This window comes from Procambarus clarkii, chromosome 71, assembly GCF_040958095.1.
Source record: "Procambarus clarkii isolate CNS0578487 chromosome 71, FALCON_Pclarkii_2.0, whole genome shotgun sequence".
Taxonomy (NCBI): Eukaryota; Metazoa; Arthropoda; class Malacostraca; order Decapoda; family Cambaridae; genus Procambarus; species Procambarus clarkii.
This window is the reverse complement of record NC_091220.1, coordinates 20101667-20122959: the sequence shown is the minus strand read 5'-3', so window position 1 is coordinate 20122959 and position 21293 is coordinate 20101667. Positions and strand designations below refer to the sequence as shown.

Sequence of the window (21293 nt, the reverse complement as noted above, 5' to 3'; positions counted from 1 at the left end):
TGAATCTTTCACTCAAGACACTTAGGTGTCAGTGTTCAGTGAGTGATCCTGAGGTTCCTCCCAAGATGCATCTCATTAATTCATAACACTAATACCACCAGAGCTGTTGCCTTCTGCACCCTCCCACCCCCATCTGAGAGAAGCCAGTCATGGGAGAAGCCACCCATGGGCGCAGCCAGCTATGGGAGAAGCCACCCATGGTAGCACACCAGCTATGGGAAATTTTACCCACTTTATCAGCATTATTATCTGAGAAATGTATTATTTCTATATCATATCAGAATCACTCCATTGAATCTTCCATCAACTGGATCCTACGTGACAATGCTGTTGACCAGTCCAATGCTGTTGGACCATTCTCAAGTCGATTGTCACAATCGATTTGAGAATGGTCCAGGACGGACCAAAACGTCGTCGTCCCTTCACCTTCTAGTGTGTGGTCTGGTCAATATACTTCAGCCACGTTATTGTGACTCCTCGCCTGCACATGACAATGCTATCATGATCCCCAAATATGCCTACGTGACTTTGTGCATGATTCCTCAAGGATCTAGAAGGTTAAAGAAAAATATCTTAATTAAAAAACTATTGGAACATCAGTCGATTTCCGGTGAAGATTGAATTAAATCCTTAATAAGAATCAACAGTACTATTAAGTACTACGTATAATGTTTAAATCCTATATCTAATTATATTATAATCACAACTTATCTCAATAATATGTCTAGACAGTAAAATTAATCAATAAAAATTAATTAAAGGCTGCCCTCCCCAAAAGAAATGAGGAGACAACTCGGGTGATCAAGCGACCTAAGCAGTTTTATTTACAAACATTGCAAACAGGTGACGGTGCCTTGCAAACTTTTTCAGTAAAGGACACCACACTAACTTATCATTATTATCTCTCTAGAACTGGGGGAGTACCTGGTCTATATCTATAAGGAAAAATTCCTAGTACTGTATCTAAATACGAGTGAAGATAGTGGCTCATAACAGACACCGCCTCCACCACTTTACCACATCTAATCTAATCCTACTGCTAACGCAACTAAGTACATAATCAACCAGCAAAGCTACCAGAATATTAAACAGCAAAGCTGTGACATACAAATAAAGTGTCTAAGCTCTTCAAGAGAGGTTAGCCAGTCTGGCAACTTGTCAGACGGCACCCGGCACTCAGATTGGGTAAAACATAAGTATATTGAATGTTATTGTAGTGTGTTGATTGGCCAATTGCATGCTTGTATAATCTTAATCTATCCAATAAGTCTGTTTGTCGTTACAGCGCAGGGCAATGCCCCAGATTTCAGTAAGTTTTTATTAATCTTTCAGCCACTGAATCATTCAATGCTATGTGGACACTCAGTCATTGAAAGTCAGTCAATGCTTGACTGAACATTTTCATATCAATTGAATATACCTGTACATATAATTGATCATATTCATTAAGTTAAACATAGCTAACTAAGTTATCTTTAATTTATCACATAAGTTTATCATATTGAATATGATTCTTGTACCTAAATTCCACTGCACTCGGACCATATTTAAGGTCATTTAATTAGCATATTAGTATATATCATACCTCTATAATACAAATTGTTGTGTTTATTAGCATGTGTATATTGGCTGTTGTAATAATAGTGCTAGGCTGGACTATGTACATGTTTAGATCCCTGATTTAAACAGCACCAGTGTTCAGTTATAGAGCTGAGTTATTTAATCTTATCCTTGTATTAACAATACAAGCTGATGGGTTGAATTGTCTGCAGGTGGATTGTAGATCTTCAATCAACTTCTCCATCCACCCTTAGGGAACCCACCTGCCCCCTAACGGCCCACAGTCTGTCATTACGACAAGAGGAGCTAGGCTTTACGACCCTGGCTAGGGACTTTAGTTGTATTAATTTTGCATACAGTAATTTTTAATTTAGTACAGTACAAGTCCTAAGTAGTTCTCATTAATCAATCCCGACAATTTTTCCCACGAGCGTCCCTATAATCCCAGCATTATAAAAGTAGTCGAACCACCATTTCTGTCTCCAAGTCTTTAGGCCCCACAAAGACTCACGTCTCCAAGACGGTTCTGAACCACCAGTCGTTCTCACAGGTATATAATCCCCTCAGACAAGGGGATGCTATTTTAGTTCCCCTCGTCGTTAATGAAGTCACAACTAGTGTTTGTTGTTGTTCCCTGAACACTGCGCCTCTTGTGTTGCTTCACGGGTCATTGCTCTTCAGGAATTGTTGCCTTACACGGGAGCTGCAACACATATTGAGGCATTCCCAGGTGGGTGAGTTCGTGTTGTGACAAGGTTTTCGTAACTCTTTGGGTGTTTCTTGTGTTGTAAACTGGGAGGGAATTGTCATAGCTGAGTGTGGAGTGTTGTTAATCTCTTTTATATCACGTGTGTGTGTGTGTGTGTTGTCTAGATGGGTGCAGGTGTAAAGGGTGTGGATGACGGTGGATGAGGGTGGATGCTGGAGAAGGGGGAGCATACGAAACATATCAACACTGTTTACCAAGATTAACAAAGTGATCCCTGCAAGACCGCGCGCGCAATATATAGACAGCCGTGACAGGTGGAGACCCCGCAGCAGCTGCTTACTCTGCTGTCTGTCTATCTGTTCCAGTGACGGTAATGGTGGTTGACGAGGTGATTCAGCTGGGGCAGTACAGGCAATAACAGCGGCTGCAATAATAACCCAACGAGGGAGGGCTGTTATGGTAGCATGATGGAATACGGACCAATGGCATGATGTCAGCCTGTGGTGGAGGCGAAGCTGGTTCCCTACCACCATCAACAACAGCTGGTTCTCTACCACCAACAACAGCTGGTTCTCTACCACCAACAACAGCTGGTTCTCTACCACCAACAACAGCTGGTTCCCTACCACCAACAACAGCTGGTTCCCTACCAGCAACAACAGCTGGTTCAATGCCCTGAGAGAGGAACCAAGAACCAGCCCCGGTCCACCTTTGACCCAGCAGAGGAGAGACGTCACTGAGGCAAGAAAGTTGCCATGTTGCAGGCAGCAATTGCACGGGCCTCAATATTAGAGCCTATTATGTAAATGATCTTGCAGAGAGGGTAGACTCCTCCCTTGCAATAGTTGCTGAAGTAAATACCACCTAACGATCAAAACAGCACTGTGACTTATTATTAATTTTCTTCTGGACATTTCCCATTCTTGGGTATTAACTAGGGAGATATATTAATCATACTTATAAGACAGTCAATGTTAACCTGTGAGAGGCCAGAGTGGTCTTGAGGGAAGCCAGGAAGAAGGGCTGCCCTTAGCCCAGGGTCCGTCGAGAGACCCGGTGAGGAGACCTTTGAATCTCTCAAGTTGATCTCAAAGAAGGTGATTACTGTTGATAAATCTATTATACATTTTTTTTAATCCTTGGAGTTGATGAGCAGGGATTGGCGCCATCAATCAGGTTGGGGGGGGGGGGAGATTTTTACTAAGGAGAGGGGAGAGAACGTTTGAAAATCTTATATATAAGTTTTTTAACCATATATATAAGTAATGATTTGGGCGCAAGTCATTCACCTATTGAGTAATGGGGAGTTGGGGAAACTGTTGAGGGAGATTGATGACGGGCGGATTGGGGATTGTCCATTCCATCCAGCGGTCGACCTCAAAGACGCATTCATCATTGTTAACATGCTGTTCATTCAAAATAAAAGTTGTCTCAAATATATATTAATATTATTATATATTAGTATGTTGTGCATATATAGGCATAGGTTTGGTTAGGTGTTTAAGTTCTGTTGGCGATTATTTGTATTTGTAGTACGTGGGTGAAGCATTTACAGCGTTGTGGTTCCAACACAAGTCGTCAGTGAAGCACTTGTTCCGGAAGTGTTCGAACGTCAGCAGTTGTGAGTCGTGTGTAAACAGCTTTTCATTCATAAACAGCTGGGGGTTTGGCGGGTGGATGGAATCACTTTTGGATCTTTGTTTGGAGGACGAGCTGACTCACAACTGATGACGTTCGAACATATCCGGAACAAGTGCTTCACTGACGAATTTTGTTCGAATCACAACGCTGTAAATGCTTCACCCACGTACTACAAATACAAATAATCGCCAACAGAACCTAAACACCTAACCTAACCTATGCCTATATATACACAATATGCTAATATATTATAATATTAATTTATATTTGAGACGATTCCTCTTTTGAATGAACAACATGTTAACATTGATGAATGCGTCTGTGGGGTCGACCGCTGGATGGAATGGACTTAGTCTGAAGACGGGTTGATTGTTATTTAAGAAACTGGAACCAGAGTCTTGAGTACACCCAAGTACACCCTGAGGGGTCACGTGACTGGTGGATGTGCAGGGTGACCATTAGGAGGTGTGGGAGTGTTGCCTTGACACATCGACCACAAGGAAGGAATCCTTACCTATGTACCTAGTTAAACAATGGTAAAGAAACTACCTGGATTATTTTCTCCAATGTTTTTAGCCTCATGCGACACCCTGTATGATTACCCTAGGGTTCCAGGCTTGTGAGACACCCTGTATGATTACCCTAGGGGTTCCAGGGTTGTGAGACACCCTGTATGATTACCCTAGGGTTCCAGGCTTGTGAGACACCCTGTATGATTACCCTAGGGATCCAGGCTTGTGAGACAACCTGTATGATTACCCTAGGGGTTCCAGGCTTGTGAGTCACCCTGTATGATTACCCTAGGGATTCCAGGCTTGTGAGTCACCCTGTATGATTACCCTAGGGGTTCCAGGGTTGTGAGACACCCTGTATGATTACCCTAGGGGTTCCAGGCTTGTGAGACACCCTGTATGATTACCCTAGGGGTTCCAGGCTTGTGAGACACCCTGTATGATTACCCTAGGGGTTCCAGGCTTGTGAGACACCCTGTATGATTACCCTAGGGGTTCCAGGGTTGTGAGACACCCTGTATGATTACCCTAGGGTTCCAGGCTTGTGAGACACCCTGTATGATTACCCTAGGGGTTCCAGGCTTGTGAGTCACCCTGTATGATTACTCTAGGGGTTCCAGGCTTGTGAGACACCCTGTATGATTACCCTAGGGGTTCCAGGCTTGTGAGACACCCTGTATGATTACCCTAGGGGTTCCAGGCTTGTGAGACACCCTGTATGATTACCCTAGGGTTCCAGGCTTGTGAGTCACCCTGTATGATTACCCTAGGGGTTCCAGGCTTGTGAGTCACCCTGTATGATTACCCTAGGGGTTCCAGGCTTGTGAGACACCCTGTATGATTACCCTAGGGTTCCAGGCTTGTGAGTCACCCTGTATGATTACCCTAGGGGTTCCAGGCTTGTGAGTCACCCTGTATGATTACCCTAGGGGTTCCAGGCTTGTGAGTCACCCTGTATGATTACTCTAGGGGTTCCAGGCTTGTGAGACACCCTGTATGATTACCCTAGGGGTTCCAGGCTTGTGAGTCACCCTGTATGATTACCCTAGGGGTTCCAGGCTTGTGAGTCACCCTGTATGATTACCCTAAGGGTTCCAGGCTTGTGAGACACCCTGTATGATTACTCTAGGGGTTCCAGGCTTGTGAGACACCCTGTACATTATAAATATCATACCAATGACTCAACAAAATTTCCAGAACCTTCCAGAGGTATTTTCCAGCAGAGTTAATCACGTGTATTGTAACGGGGAGATAACAGGAGGAAGCAACAGAGCTCATCAGGTGTGAGCAGCAACAGGGCCCAACAGGAGAAACCAACAGAGGTCGGAGGTAGAGGTAAGAGACCAACCCTCATGTAACTTCACCTTCATATTTCATTTCTGTTTACCTTGAGTTTACCGGAGTTTACCTCAGTGAAGGGAGGGGATGGATGGCTCGTGGCTCGTCTCTATCCACCTCTATCTCCCCCCTCTCTCTCCCCACCCCCTCCGTTGACGTCTAGTTATCAGGGGGAGGAAAGTTATGAGTTGATGGCTGCCTCACACCAGGGGGGGGGGGGGAAGGTTATCTATCCTATCCTGCACCCCTATTCCTCCATCCCTGCGGAAATGGGGGGCAGGATAGGTCAGCTTGCGTTGCACCCCACACACACACGTTCGGGACCAAAGAGCCGGAACTCAACCCTCCCGCAAGCACAAATAGGGGAGGATAAGCGAAGTTTGTATTAGGCAACGGGTGGTTGGGAAGGCGGCGTCCAAGAGCTAAAGGTTGGCCTGCCTCTCACCACACACACGTCAACAAGTTACCTCACGGTGGCCCAAACACGGAGGAATTAGATTAAGGGAGGCGGGAGATGTCTCACACAGGGTGAGGAATACTGCTCGTTAATTGCATCACCCCTACCAAGGCTACCTGGCTCACCCCGGCTTATGGGGGCCCGGCCCGCCGCCACCCGGCTTATGGGGGCCCGGCCCGCTGCCACCCGGCTTATGGGGGCCCGACCCGCTGCCACCCGGCTTATGGGGGCCCGACCCGCCGCCACCCGGCTTATGGGGGCCCGACCCGCTGCCACCCGGCTTATGGGGGCCCGACCCGCCGCCACCCGGCTTATGGGGGCCCGACCCGCCGCCACCCGGCAAGCAGGCCACTTGCTGTATCGCTACAGACTCATATCGCCTCTGTGACTCTGTTTCCTGCATGTCAGGTACTCCCGTAGCCAATTTCTGGTTGCAATTCTTATACCATGTCGTAGCTCAGTCGATTAAGGAAGCGTCTGGGATGCTCTCGGACGTAGGTTCGAATCCTCGTCGCGGCCACTGTGGATTTGTTCTTTGTATAATGTGGTTTTCTCCTCTACACCTCCAGGTGCTCCAAGATGTTCTTCCTGATGGATAGAGAACGTTATATGGAATGCTAATCTCACTGTTCTCTGTCTTGAATACTGGGTTTATACCCAGTATTACCGCCTGTGTTATATCTAGTTCTCTCAGTAGTCTCTCTACCTTCTCCCTGGTGGATAACATGCTGTCTACCGTCTCCTCTCACCGTCCGTCTGCTCCCATTCTCGGTCTCTAAACAGGTTTTTTGTTGCATTAATTTAGCGCCTCCTTGTCAAGTTCCGCACACACACCTCTTTGTCGTTTTCTATCAAGAGTTTCCCTCTTGTCTTGTTGGAATATCGCTGGCTTTATCTGTTCCTTTCCTCCTCTTGTGACTGTCATTTTGGGCTGCTCCAAAAAGGAGCAGTCATTTTGGGCTGCTCCAAAAAGGAGCAGTCATTTTGGGTTGCTCCTTTGCTTTTGCTGCTATGTCATTCTGAAACAACTTTTTTTTTTATCTTTTCTAACTGTTGTCTTTATTTCTGGTTCTTTGTTCTTCCTTGTTAACGTCTTCATCATCTCGGCTCTGTGCTTCTCTTCACTAACTACTCAACGACCAATTATCTCGGCAATTGTTATTGATTTCATCCTCAAATGAATTGAACATTTCTGTGTGTGTTTAACACTGTCTTCCTGCACATTTGTGTCAGTGGCGGTGCTCCCATAGTGACTCCCAGTGATACTGGACCATCTTGCTACCTGACCTTCAGTGTTGTAGCATTGTAATGACAGGTGTGTGTGTGTCTTAATTATGGGGGTGAACCAGGGGGGGAGGGGTAGCCTCGCTGTGATTGGTCGAGGAGGGCCCATGATGGTCAGGCTTCACATTGTGCTTCCTTGCTTGCTTGCTTGGGTGCCTTCTTGTCTATCTTACTTCTTGCTTGCCTGCCTCCGTGCACGAGTGGCGGGCAAGCAAGAAGGTAATCAAGTATTAATCCCTGATTACTCAGGCTGGCCAATTACGAATATTAGGGTGACGCTGTGGTTGAGTAATTACGACTTTTGAGATCATTAGCGCCGAGGTTTGACCTCTTAGGCTAATTAAGTGCCCACTAATTAAAATACTGAACCTGAACCACTGTATAAACTAGTGAGCCCCCCCCCCCCCCCCTAGTCTCCACTAGGGGGGGGGGCCCTAGTTGAGACTAGTTATCTTCCCAGCTAGTTATCTTTTCGGGAGGTTGGGGGTTGGGTTGGGTTTTAGATCTTGGTCCCCGTCCTTCAGTCGACTTTTGGTGCATAGCTTGTGGCGACCTTGTGGTAGTTTCCAGGATCAATTTCCCCGTGGCCCGGTCTCCGAACAGGCCTCCCGGTTGGTCGTCTGCTCAACCCTGACGTATGAGACACAGCCTGGTTGATCAGGTATCCTTTGGAGGTGTTTATCCAGTTCTCTCTTGAACACTGTGAGGGGTCGGCCAGTTATGTCCCTTATGTGTAGTGGAAGCGTGTTGAACAGTCTCGGGCCTCTGATGTTGATAGTTCTCTCTTGAACACTGTGAGGGGTCGGCCAGTTATGTCCCTTATGTGTAGTGGAAGCGTGTTGAACAGTCTCGGGCCTCTGATGTTGATAGTTCTCTCTTGAACACTGTGAGGGGTCGGCCAGTTATGTCCCTTATGTGTAGTGGAAGCGTGTTGAACAGTCTCGGGCCTCTGATGTTGATAGTTCTCTCTTGAACACTGTGAGGGGTCGGCCAGTTATGTCCCTTATGTGTAGTGGAAGCGTGTTGAACAGTCTCGGGCCTCTGATGTTGATAGTTCTCTCTTGAACACTGTGAGGGGTCGGCCAGTTATGTCCCTTATGTGTAGTGGAAGCGTGTTGAACAGTCTCGGGCCTCTGATGTTGATAGTTCTCTCTTGAACACTGTGAGGGGTCGGCCAGTTATGTCCCTTATGTGTAGTGGAAGCGTGTTGAACAGTCTCGGGCCTCTGATGTTGATAGTTCCCTCTTGAACACTGTGAGGGGTCGGCCAGTTATGTCCCTTATGTGTAGTGGAAGCGTGTTGAACAGTCTCGGGCCTCTGATGTTGATAGTTCTCTCTTGAACACTGTGAGGGGTCGACCAGTTATGCCCCTTATGTGTAGTGGAAGCGTGTTGAACAGTCTCGGGCCTCTGATGTTGATAGTTCTCTCTTGAACACTGTGAGGGGTCGACCAGTTATGCCCCTTATGTGTAGTGGAAGCGTGTTGAACAGTCTCGGGCCTCTGATGTTGATAGTTCTCTCTTGAACACTGTGAGGGGTCAATTTTTCACCTGGGGCCCTGACAGCTGAGTGGACAGCACTCGGGATTCGTAATCCTGAGGTTCCGGGTTCGATCCCCAGTGAAGGCGGAAACAAATGGGTAGTTTCTTTCACCATAATGCGTCTGTTCACCTAGCAGTAAATTGGCACCTGGGAGTTAGACAGCTCTTACGAGCTGCTTCCTGGGGATGTGTAACAAAAAGGAGGCCCTGGTCGAGGACCGGGCCACGGGGACGCTAAGCCCCGAAATCATCTCAAGATAACCTCAAGATAACATATTATTATCAGTGACCCATTTAAAGACCCGATTTACATCAGCTTAAAGGTTTGCTGTGTCCTCTATAGTGTCATCTGCCAATGATGATACAGTGCTGTAGTTTGTCTCCTTGTCTGTGTCTGATATTAGCATGAGAAAAAGTACCCGAGCAAGCACGGTACCTTGGGGGGACTGAGCTCTTCACAGTAGATGATGCGGATTTTACTGTGTTGACTACAGGCGAGGAGTCACAATAACGTGGCTAAAGTGTGTTGACCAGACCACACACTAGAAGGTGAAGGGGCGACGACGTTTCGGTCCGTCCTGGACCATTCTCAAGTCGATTGTGATTGGTCCAGGACGGACCGAAACGTCGTTGTCCCTTCACCTTCTATTGTGTGGTCTGGTCAACATTGTGTTGACTATTACACTCTACATTCTGTCTCCTCCCAAGTCTTTCTCTTTTTCTACAGGGAGGGGGAAAGTTGTCTTCTTTTCATTGTATATTGTATTTGAGGACTTTTCACACCCATTCTTCTGTTCATAACCTTGCATTTGGATGGGTTAAAGTCCAGCAGCCATCCCTTAGCCCATGATAGAGATTGTCTAGTTCACCTTGCATAATATTTTCATGCCTATTCTGTCAAGATCCTTCATGTTTATTTTGCATCATCACAAATATGGGATATGACAGGTGTCAGGCATGAGGACAGCGCATGCCAGGTGTGGACGTGGCAGGTGTGTGAGAGGTTGAACTGCCAGGTGTGGGAGGAGAATGAGGCGCTAGACTGCCAGGTGTGGGAGGAGAATGAGGCGCTGGGCTGCCAGATGTGGGAGGAGAATGAGGCACTGGGCTGCCAGGTGTGGGAGGAGAATGAGGCACTGGGCTGCCAGGTGTGGGAGGAGAATGAGGCACTGGGCTGCCAGGTGTGGGAGGAGAATGAGGCACTGGGCTGCCAGGTGTGGGAGAAGAATGAGGCGCTGGGCTGCCAGGTGTGGGAGAAGAATGAGGCGCTGGGCTGCCAGGTGTGGGAGAAGAATGAGGCGCTGGGCTGCCAGGTGTGGGAGGAGAATGAGGCACTGGGCTGCCAGGTGTGGGAGAAGAATGAGGCACTGGGCTGCCAGGTGTGGGAGAAGAATGAGGCGCTGGGCTGCCAGGTGTGGGAGGAGAATGAGGCACTGGGCTGCCAGGTGTGGGAAGACCTTATCAGCAGACAGTGGGGGCGGAGACCCTGCCTCTCTCCTGGTGTCCTTGAAGCCTCTACACACCTGCAGTTCACCCCTCCAACCACGCCCACACGCACACACCCAAACCCACACGCACACACCCACGCCCACACGCACACACCCACGCCCCCACACGCACACACCCACGCCCACACGCACACACCCACGCCCACACGCACACACCCACGCCCACACGCACACACCCACGCCCCCACACGCACACACCCACGCCCACACGCACACACCCACGCCCCCACACGCACAAGCATAGAACCACACGCAAGTAACAACAGCCTGCATGGAATATTGCTGCAAGAAATGAAGTAATACCAGATTTAGACAATACTCAGACAATACTGCTCTCACGCAGCCATAGAGAGTAGCTCTTACTGCTCTCACGCAGCCATAGAGAGTAGCCCTTACTGCTCTCACGCAGACATAGAGAAACTCTTAACCTAACCTAACCGCTGGAAAGTAAACCGCCCCCCCCCCCACCACCAGTATTCACGGTGAGTCTATATCACAAACTCTGTCATCAACCAATTAGCTCCCTCCACTGACCCCAGAGAGAGAGAGAGGAACCCCCCCCCCTCGTGGGCGTACCAGCACGTCTGGGAACCACTGTGGGCGTACCAGCACGTCTGGGAACCACTGAGGGCGTACCAGCACGTCTGGGAGCCACTGAGGGCGTACCAGCACGTCTGGGAGCCACTGAGGGCGTACCAGCAAGCGTGGGCGTGTCAGTCAACAGACAATCTGGTCCTGTTTGTGCAATGATTCGTAAAAAAATTACACCAACATTGGGTACACCCTTGTACCAATGTTGTCATTTTGGTACAGGGGGGCCACCCCTTTGCTTGTTCCAGCCGCCGTGTACACACTAGCGGACCCCTAGTGCCACCATCAGGGGAGAAGGCACTAGTTACACCGTAAACAACACAGTTCACTACCGAATTTTTAAGCTCCAACCGAACGCTATTGAGGTATCTTACCTGGCCCAATAGGTAACCCAACCTAACCCAACCACCAGTACCCACCACCACCACCAGTACCCACTACCAGTACCTCTGGTATCACAATACACACTACAGTAATTACTCTTCAAATATATCATCACACTCCAGTTTAGCACAAACCGGTTCTTCTCATGGCCAGCAATGTGTTGATGGAAGTTTTTTTTAGCAGGTTTTGATGTGTGGTGACTGTTTGCCTTTCCATTGGAGACTTTCGGCGTCGTGGAGAAAGGGGGACCTGCTGCATGGGTAACAGCTTCTCCTGCATATCAGCCTACCCTGGCTTTGCGCCCTGGAGAGGCCACTCTAGATCGACAACAATAGTCTTCTGAGACTGATGGATGCCTACTATAGGTGTTGTATGGGGGTGTGGTCGTGGTACACATTACAGGAGCTCATTGCACACATTTGGAGTTATAAATTGCTACTTTTTACACCGAAAATACACAAATAGACATATTTTACATTTAAATATAGACTTTAGAGGCTTAGGCAATTAGGGGAAATGACACAATTACGAACATTTGTTACACAGTAGAACAGAACAGTGTTGGACCGGTACAGACAGGTGTTGGCCCCTTACCTTTACTGCCAAACATTAGGTGTACTGGGCCAAGTAGAGGTGTGTAGTGGTGGGGGTGTAGTGGGGAAAAGGTGTGGGTGAGGGGTGTAGTGGGGAAAGGTGTGGGGGTGTGTGTAGGGAAGTGCCAACCTTTGCAAGCCTTGCGGTGGATGATGGGTCGAGTGCCATCGCGGTAGAAGCCCTCCTTGCAGTAGTGACAGTGCCGCCCTGCAGTGTTGTGGCGGCACTTGTGGCACACCCCGCCACTCACACGCCCTGACAACTTGTACAGCTCCATGTTGAACCGGCAGCGGCGAGCGTGCAGGTTACAGTTGCACGCTGGGATATGCAAGAAGAACAACACATCATTAGAGTGAGAATTACTTTATCCTATAACTATCTACGGGCTCACCATAGCCCGTGCTACTTGGAACTTTTTGTGCCAAGTAGCAAATCTTTAACAGCAACAGTTCATCCTAGAATATTTCCTTATAATGATAACCAATTAATATTCCCTCACGTTGCCAAATATGCTAAGCTATATTTTGCTACTTTTTAAATATAAAACTAGAGTGGGGAACTGCCAGACAGCTAAATGTCTAGACACTTTAACTAACAAAATATAAAATTTAATTTACACTATTATACACCTGGTTAGTTCAGTCATTATTGTAACGATTTGTACAAGTCATTAGGAAAATAGTTTCTAATTCTGATTTTGAGAATTGTAATCATTTTAAAATAACTGATAAATGTAGCTTCTAAATCTAATTCTTGAGTAAACAGTTTACAATTACAAGTATTTATATTGATATTATAACCTCATATGTAAACAATTTACTGTTTTCTTTACTGTATTACTGTTATTCTTGTTGTAAACAACCTCGTTGTGTTTCGGAGCTCATAAACTGTTTGATAAATGTAAACAAAGCCGCCATGATCGTGGAATGATGTACTGGTTTCGTAAAGGGTTGGGGTAAGTGCTTATATATCTAGTATCTTCAGTGAGATAGTAGAGAGATGAAGCAACAGGCTACTGGAACACACACAGGATGGGTTCAGTTCATATTATAATGGTAACATGGGTTCAAATATGAGTTAAACAATGGGTTCAAACAATGACAGTATGGGTTTACTCCACCACAGCCTCTACCACAGCCACCACCACAACCACCACCACAACCACCACCACAACCACCACCACAACCACCACCACAACCACCACCACAGCCTCTACCACAGCCTATACCACAGCCTCCACCACAACCACCACCACAACCACAACCACCACCACAACCACCACCACAACCTCCACCACAACCACCACCACAACCACAACCACCACCACAACCACCACCACAACCTCCACCACAACCACCACCACAACCACCACCACAGGGAATGTGAGGGAGGTGGGGGCACGATGTAAGGAATAATAAGATGGGCACTTAATTACGGCTCACTGTATAATGCTTCCATATAAAGTGGCTTCAAGTGGGGGTGGGTAAGATGGGGCCCTCCCCTTCCCCCCCAGATGGTTATGGGGGCAACGCCCACCACCTGTCACACCCCCCCACCCCCACCACACCCCCCTCCCCCCCCCCCAGGAACACGTGGCTGCCCCTTACTAAAGTGACAGACCGCATGTAAGGTCAAGCAGAGGTTAACAAAGGTGCGGCCCAGCACCTTACCTGTCCTGACACCTGTCTATTCCTCGCACCTTTGTTGGTGCTGGGGGGGGGGGAGGGGGGTGCCTGGGGCCAGTATGTTGCTCATACCACAACATATGTTGATGATATCACTATGTGTGTGTTATATCACTACATGTTGATGATATCACTACATATGTTGATGATATCACTATGTGTGTGTTATATCACTACATGTGTTGTTGATATCACTATGTGTGTGTTATATCACTACATGTTGATTGATGATATCACTACATATGTTGATGATATCACTACATATGTTGATGATATCACTACGTGTGTTGATATCTCTGGTTAAGTGAATGGTTTCAGTGGCACTCATAAGTGGAAGGTTTCAGTGGGATAGAGCCAGTAGGCACTCCCGGCTCAGCCCCCCCCCACCCCAGGCACAGCCTGTTGGGCACGCCCGCTAATAATTATACGGTCTGTGTTCATTGGTCCGCCCGTGTCAAGATGGCACGCCCACACGCCTATCCTATAGGGAGGCACGCCTCTCCCACGCCCACACGCCCGTCCTATAGGGAGGCGCGCCCTATAGAACGTGCCACCGTCGTTATCTATCCGTGCCCCTTGCTATCCTCAGCACTGGACATTATCTGCGGGCATCAACAGGAAAGATATCATCTTCTTTAGTAAATGGCTACTGCTTCTACCTTTCTCCTCTATCATGGTGACTTTCTCAGACGAAAATCTTTGGAACGGGGATCGAACCAGCGTCCTTGGTAAGCGCAGACGCGCACTTTCACCCACGAATCACCATGACTTTCTGTTGCCTGTCTGTTAGGTATTCTCTCTGCTTCACACTTTGTCTCAGTTGCCATATCCTGCTTTTATCATGCGTACGGCAGTTTAAGGCGAGTGTGAATATTGTGAAGCTACTGAACAGTGGGAATATGAATCAGTCTAGCCAGCCCCCCCCCCTTTCCCAGACCCCAGACCCCCACACACCCCCCCCACTATACTGCTATAGCCTCTCACATCTGGCAACACTGCCTCTACAGGGTGGTGCACAAATAAACTTGGATTAAAATTAATTTTACATTTCCGCCTTTCTCAGTGGCGAACTGAAATTATTGTCTGTGTGAGTGAGAGTGTTTTGCGTGTGAGTCGTTTGAGTGAGAGTGGTTGTGCGTGAGGGGGGGGAGGGGGTCAATATGACTCAAGACAAATATTACCCCACGAGGATATGTCCGGATCAGACACGCACATTGACCAAATAAAAGCATTATACTCCTTCAGTCTCGCCGTCAGGAGATGGTCAATAGCAACCCACAAACACTCTGGAACTCTGAGAGGTGTGAAGGGGCGGGGTCCCAGCCTCGTCCCTGGTGAGGGGCGGGGTCCTAGCCTCGTCCCAGGTGGGGGCGGGGTCCCAGCCTCGTCCCAGGTGGGGGGCGGGGTCCCAGCTTCGTCCCAGGTGGGGGGCGGGGTCCCAGCCTCGTCCCAAGTGGGGGGGCGGGGTCCCATACCTGTGCTGGGGGTCCCATACCTGTGCTGGGGGTCCCAAACCTGTGTGCTGGGGTCCCATACGCGAGCTGGGGGTCCCATACATGCATCTCTCTCTCTCTCTTACACACACACACACACACACACACACACACACACACACACACACACACACACACACACACACACACACGCATACACACACACACACACCATCTACAGATCATTTCGTACTATTTCATAAAACATTTTTATCTGGGTGTATCATCGATGTCAAAGTGAGCTTTACTAATCTTGGCTCGGCTCTCCAACAGGAACTATCAAACAGGAGGAGACAGTGCTCTGTGTCGCCTCCCTATACACCACTAAATTGCAATATTCCAATATATGAGATTTCACAGATATGACTATACGCCCCTGAACCAGAACATATTCTGTTCAATTTGTTCAGAGACTTCAATTCCGCGAGCTTCGGAATTAGTTTGCTGAATGGGAGCCTCTTCAACCCCTGGTAGGCCAAACCAGTCCAGTCAATCAACTGGAAACTGGATGACAGGCTGACTGGAAGCTTCACTCGCCCTCTGCTGACTGCCCCCATGCAGTTGTGGGAGACCACTGACTACAACCCGGCCTCTTAAAAATAACGTTACTGTTCGCTGGTATGCGCACTATGGCCAAATTTGGACGTAATTTGAAATAAAATCGACTCACAAAAGTGACGTACTGTTCCGTTTTCTGTTTGAGTCGTCCGGCTTACTCGGACAGGTTAGGAGAAGAAACTTTCAACTAACGTTTTTCATACCGTTTTGAAACTTTATGAGAATTTCCTGCCCACCTAACCTATCAGAGGACCCTTAACTTACTGTTGTTGAAAAAAAAATCCCAAATTTATTTTAATTTTTTTTTCATTTTCAAATTACGTCCAAATTCGGCCATACGGGCAAACGGCCAAAAGCGACGTTCTTTTTAAGAGGACAGGTTGTGACTGTACCACCATGGGTAGCAGCGTGGGTGCTCTGACTCCCACCATGGGTGGCAGCGTGGGTGCTGGAGAGGGCGTGAGGATAGGAGTGGACAGGAAGGCTAAGGTGCATGAACGAATCAGACCTGAAGGACAGACATATGCAAATTTCATGTAAAGGGCGCATGCAGATATATATATATATATATGTTGGAAAACAAAGAAAGGATTAGAATGCAGTTATCACCACCTCAAAAAAATTAAATATGCTTCGGGAAGGTCAGTGTCGATATGGATCAACATGTATAAGTTTTTCCACCCTGACATGTGCCTAACCTCACTCGAGGACAGATAATGCTATGACCTCACCTGCCCAGACTTTCACGTGAGAGGCACGGAACGCTACATAAAGACTGGTAAGCAGGATAATGAATTTGGAAGAAAAATAATATTTTATACCATCTTGAGGTTATCTTGAGATGATTTCGGGGCTTAGTGTCCCCGCGGCCCGGTCCTCGACCAGGCCTCCACCCCCAGGAAGCAGCCCGTGACAGCTGACTAACTCAGTTGTCGAGTTGTCAACTCGACAACTGAGTTGGTGGGTAGAGTCAGGACCCCATCAGGTGGGGTAGAGTCAGGACCCCAGCAGGTGGGGTAGAGTCAGGACCCCAGCAGGTGGGGTAGAGTCAGTACCCCAGCAGGTGGGTAGAGTCAGTACCCCAGCAGGTGGGTAGAGTCAGTACCCCAGCAGGTGGGGTAGAGTTAGTACCCCAGCAGGTGGGTAGAGTCAGTACCCCAGCAGGTGGGTAGAGTCAGTACCCCAGCAGGTGGGGTAGAGTCAGTACCCCAGCAGGTGGGGTAGAGTCAGTACCCCAGCAGGTGGGGTAGAGTCAGGACCCCAGCAGGTGGGGTAGAGTCAGTACCCCAGCAGGTGGGGTAGAGTCAGTACCCCAGCAGGTGGGGTAGAGTCAGGACCCCAGCAGGTGGGTAGAGTCAGTACCCCAGCAGGTAGGGTAGAGTCAGTACCCCAGCAGGTGGGGTAGAGTCAGTACCCCAGCAGGTGGGGTAGAGTCAGTACCCCAGCAGGTGGGCAGTCAGGACCCCAGCAGGTGGGGTAGAGTCAGTACCCCAGCAGGTGGGGTAGAGTCAGGACCCCAGCAGGTGGGTAGAGTCAGTACCCCAGCAGGTGGGTAGAGTCAGTACCCCAGCAGGTGGGGTAGAGTCAGTACCCCAGCAGGTGGGGTAGAGTCAGTACCCCAGCAGGTGGGGTAGAGTCAGGACCCCAGCAGGTGGGGTAGAGTCAGTACCCCAGCAGGTGGGGTAGAGTCAGTACCCCAGCAGGTGGGGTAGAGTCAGGACCCCAGCAGGTGGGTAGAGTCAGTACCCCAGCAGGTAGGGTAGAGTCAGTACCCCAGCAGGTGGGGTAGAGTCAGTACCCCAGCAGGTGGGGTAGAGTCAGTACCCCAGCAGGTGGGCAGTCAGGACCCCAGCAGGTGGGGTAGAGTCAGTACCCCAGCAGGTGGGGTAGAGTCAGGACCCCAGCAGGTGGGTAGAGTCAGTACCCCAGCAGGTGGGGTAGAGTCAGTACCCCAGCAGGTGGGGTAGAGTCAGTACCCCAGCAGGTGGGCAGTCAGGACCCCAGCAGGTGGGGTAGAGTCAGTACCCCAGCAGGTGGGGTAGAGTCAGGACCCCAGCAGGTGGGTAGAGTCAGTACCCCAGCAGGTGGGGTAGAGTCAGTACCCCAGCAGGTGGGGTAGAGTCAGTACCCCAGCAGGTGGGTAGAGTCAGTACCCCAGCAGGTGGGGTAGAGTCAGTACCCCAGCAGGTGGGGTAGAGTCAGGACCCCAGCAGGTGGGTAGAGTCAGTACCCCAGCAGGTAGGGTAGAGTCAGTACCGCAGCAGGTGGGGTAGAGTCAGTACCCCAGCAGGTGGGCAGTCAGGACCCCAGCAGGTGGGGTAGAGTCAGTACCCCAGCAGGTGGGGTAGAGTCAGGACCCCAGCAGGTGGGTAGAGTCAGTACCCCAGCAGGTGGGGTAGAGTCAGTACCCCAGCAGGTGGGGTAGAGTCAGTACCCCAGCAGGTGGGGTAGAGTCAGGACCCCAGCAGGTGGGGTAGAGTCAGTACTCCAGCAGGTGGGGTAGAGTCAGTACCCCAGCAGGTGGGGTAGAGTCAGTACCCCAGCAGGTGGGTAGAGTCAGTACCCCAGCAGGTGGGGTAGAGTCAGGACCCCAGCAGGTGGGTAGAGTCAGTACCCCAGCAGGTGGGGTAGAGTCAGTACCCCAGCAGGTGCGGTAGAGTCAGTACCCCAGCAGGTGGGGTAGAGTCAGTACCCCAGCAGGTGGGGTAGAGTCAGTACCCCAGCAGGTGGGGTATAGTCAGTACCCCAGCAGGTGGGGTAGAGTCAGTACCCCAGCAGGTGGGGTAGAGTCAGTACCCCAGCAGGTGGGGTAGAGTCAGTACCCCAGCAGGTGGGGTAGAGTCAGTACCCAGGCAGGTGGGGTAGAGTCAGGACCCCAGCAGGTGGGGTAGAGTCAGTACCCCAGCAGGTGGGGTAGAGTCAGGACCCCAGCAGGTGGGTAGAGTCAGTACCCCAGCAGGTGGGGTAGAGTCAGTACCCCAGCAGGTGGGTAGAGTCAGGACCCCAGCAGGTGGGTAGAGTCAGGACCCCAGCAGGTGGGGTAGAGTCAGTACCCCAGCAGGTGGGGTAGAGTCAGGACCCCAGCAGGTGGGGTAGAGTCAGTACCCCAGCAGGTGGGGTAGAGTCAGGACCCCAGCAGGTGGGGTAGAGTCAGTACCCCAGCAGGTGGGGTAGAGTCAGTACCCCAGCAGGTGGGGTAGAGTCAGTACCCCAGCAGGTGGGTAGAGTCAGTACCCCAGCAGGTGGGGTAGAGTCAGGACCCCAGCAGGTGGGTAGAGTCAGTACCCCAGCAGGTGGGGTAGAGTCAGTACCCCAGCAGGTGCGGTAGAGTCAGGACCCCAGCAGGTGGGGTAGAGTCAGGACCCCAGCAGGTGGGGTAGAGTCAGTACCCCAGCAGGTGGGGTAGAGTCAGTACCCCAGCAGGTGGGGTAGAGTCAGTACCCCAGCAGGTGGGGTAGAGTCAGGACCCCAGCAGGTGGGGTAGAGTCAGTACCCCAGCAGGTGGGCAGTCAGGACCCCAGCAGGTGGGGTAGAGTCAATACCCCAGCAGGTGGGGTAGAGTCAGTACCCCAGCAGGTGAGGGTAGAGTCAGTACCCCAGCAGGTGGGGTAGAGTCAGGACCCCAGCAGGTGGGGTAGAGTCAGTACCCCAGCAGGTGAGTAGAGTCAGGACCCCAGCAGGTGGGGTAGAGTCAGTACCCCAGCAGGTGGGGTAGAGTCAGTACCCCAGCAGGTGAGGGTAGAGTCAGTACCCCAGCAGGTGGGGTAGAGTCAGGACCCCAGCAGGTGGGGTAGAGTCAGGACCCCAGCAGGTGGGGTAGAGTCAGGACCCCAGCAGGTGGGGTAGAGTCAGGACCCCAGCAGGTGGCAGAGATAATACACACAAGATGGGTTGAAGCAGACAAGTGTTGGCCGTCTGCTTGCTAGCAGACACTGACCAGATACAGCAGACGATGACCAGGTGGTGGCCGCCTCCCCCCCCCCCCGCTTGTCTGTGTCTTCACAAGCTCTCACGACACACACACACACTGGTGGCTGAGTGGTCAGCACGCTGTACACGTAATCCTGTGGACCGGGATTCGATTCCCAGCGCCGGCGAGAAACAAAATGGGCAGAGTTTCTTTTACCCTGATGTTTTCCTGTTACCTAGCAGTAAATAGGTACCTGGGAGTTAGACAGCTGCCACGGGCTGCTTCCTGAATGTGTGTGTGTGTGGGGGGGGGGGGGAAATATTAGTTAACCTGGTTGATATCTGGTTGATACCTGGTTGATGGGGTTCTGGGAGTTCTTCTACTCCCCAATGTTAGTAATGGTTGATTGATTGACAGTTGAGAGGTGGGCCGAAAGAGCAGAGCTCAATCCCGCAAGCACAACTAGGTGAATACACACACACACACACACACACACACACACACACACTCCCAGGGGAGTGAGTCACCACCACCTCACCACCACACACACCACAACGGCACCTACACCCCCCCCCCTCCACCACTACCACCAGTGCCACCACCACACCTGCACAAGCCCCAACCCCACCAACACCTCATCAAATTTACCCGCAACTGATTTCAAGAGTTGTCCACCACCCGGAGCACCAGCGACCATGATTAGGATCCAAAGTCATTGAATATTTGACAGGTATTTACTAGTGAGTTTATTTGGTGGAGCTTAATGTGAGCGCTGTGAGGAGCTCCTCATGGCTCAGTCGGTAGTGAGTGTGCATGAGGCATCCAGTGTCTCCCTTGCTTTTCTTTACTGCTTGTTTGAGGTAAAGAAACTTTGGGTTTAATATTCGGGATTTTGTTTTGCTTTGAAACAGTGTTATGGAGCATTGATGATTCATGGTACCATCACTACCATGGCTCTGCTTGCCTTGATGATGCTCATCAATTGCCACGGGGGTGGAGGCAACCAGCCCGTCCTCATCAACAAAGACCAAAAGTCCATTCCATCCACCCGCCAAACCCCCAGCTGTTTATGAATGAAAAACGGTTTACACACGACTCACAACTGCTGACGTTCGAACACTTCCGGAACAAGTGCTTCACTGACGACTTGTGTTCGAATCACAACGCTATAAATGCTTCACCCACGTACTACAAATACAAATAATCGCCAACAGAACCTAAACACCTAACCTAACCTAACCTAACCTAACCTAACCTAACCTAACCTAACCTAACCTCTGCCTCAGATAAAGGCATAGTACAGGTGTATGCACCCCTTAAATATACACAATATGCTAATATATAACAATATTATTTTACAAATTCCTATTTAGGAATTCCTAATAGAAAATTCTTATTTAGAATGAACAGCGTGTTAACATTGATGAATGTGTCTTTGGGGTCAGCCGCTGGATGGAATGGACTGAGTCTAAGGACGGGTTGTAGCGAGGGTGTTAGCAGGAACAAGGGCGCAGCAGACTGTGCCGGG

General features: G+C 49.8%; 1 protein-coding gene across 2 annotated transcripts in view; it reads right to left on the bottom strand.

Annotated features, from left to right (window-relative positions):
- The window catches only part of NetA (Netrin-A), a 425804-nt gene that overhangs the window by 61710 nt on the left and 342801 nt on the right, over positions 1-21293 (bottom strand). For both annotated transcript variants that reach the window (XM_069312214.1, XM_069312215.1), the window contains exon 2: positions 12249-12437. In XM_069312214.1, the coding sequence (XP_069168315.1) occupies positions 12249-12437 (189 nt within the window). The remainder of the gene's footprint in view (positions 1-12248; positions 12438-21293) is intronic.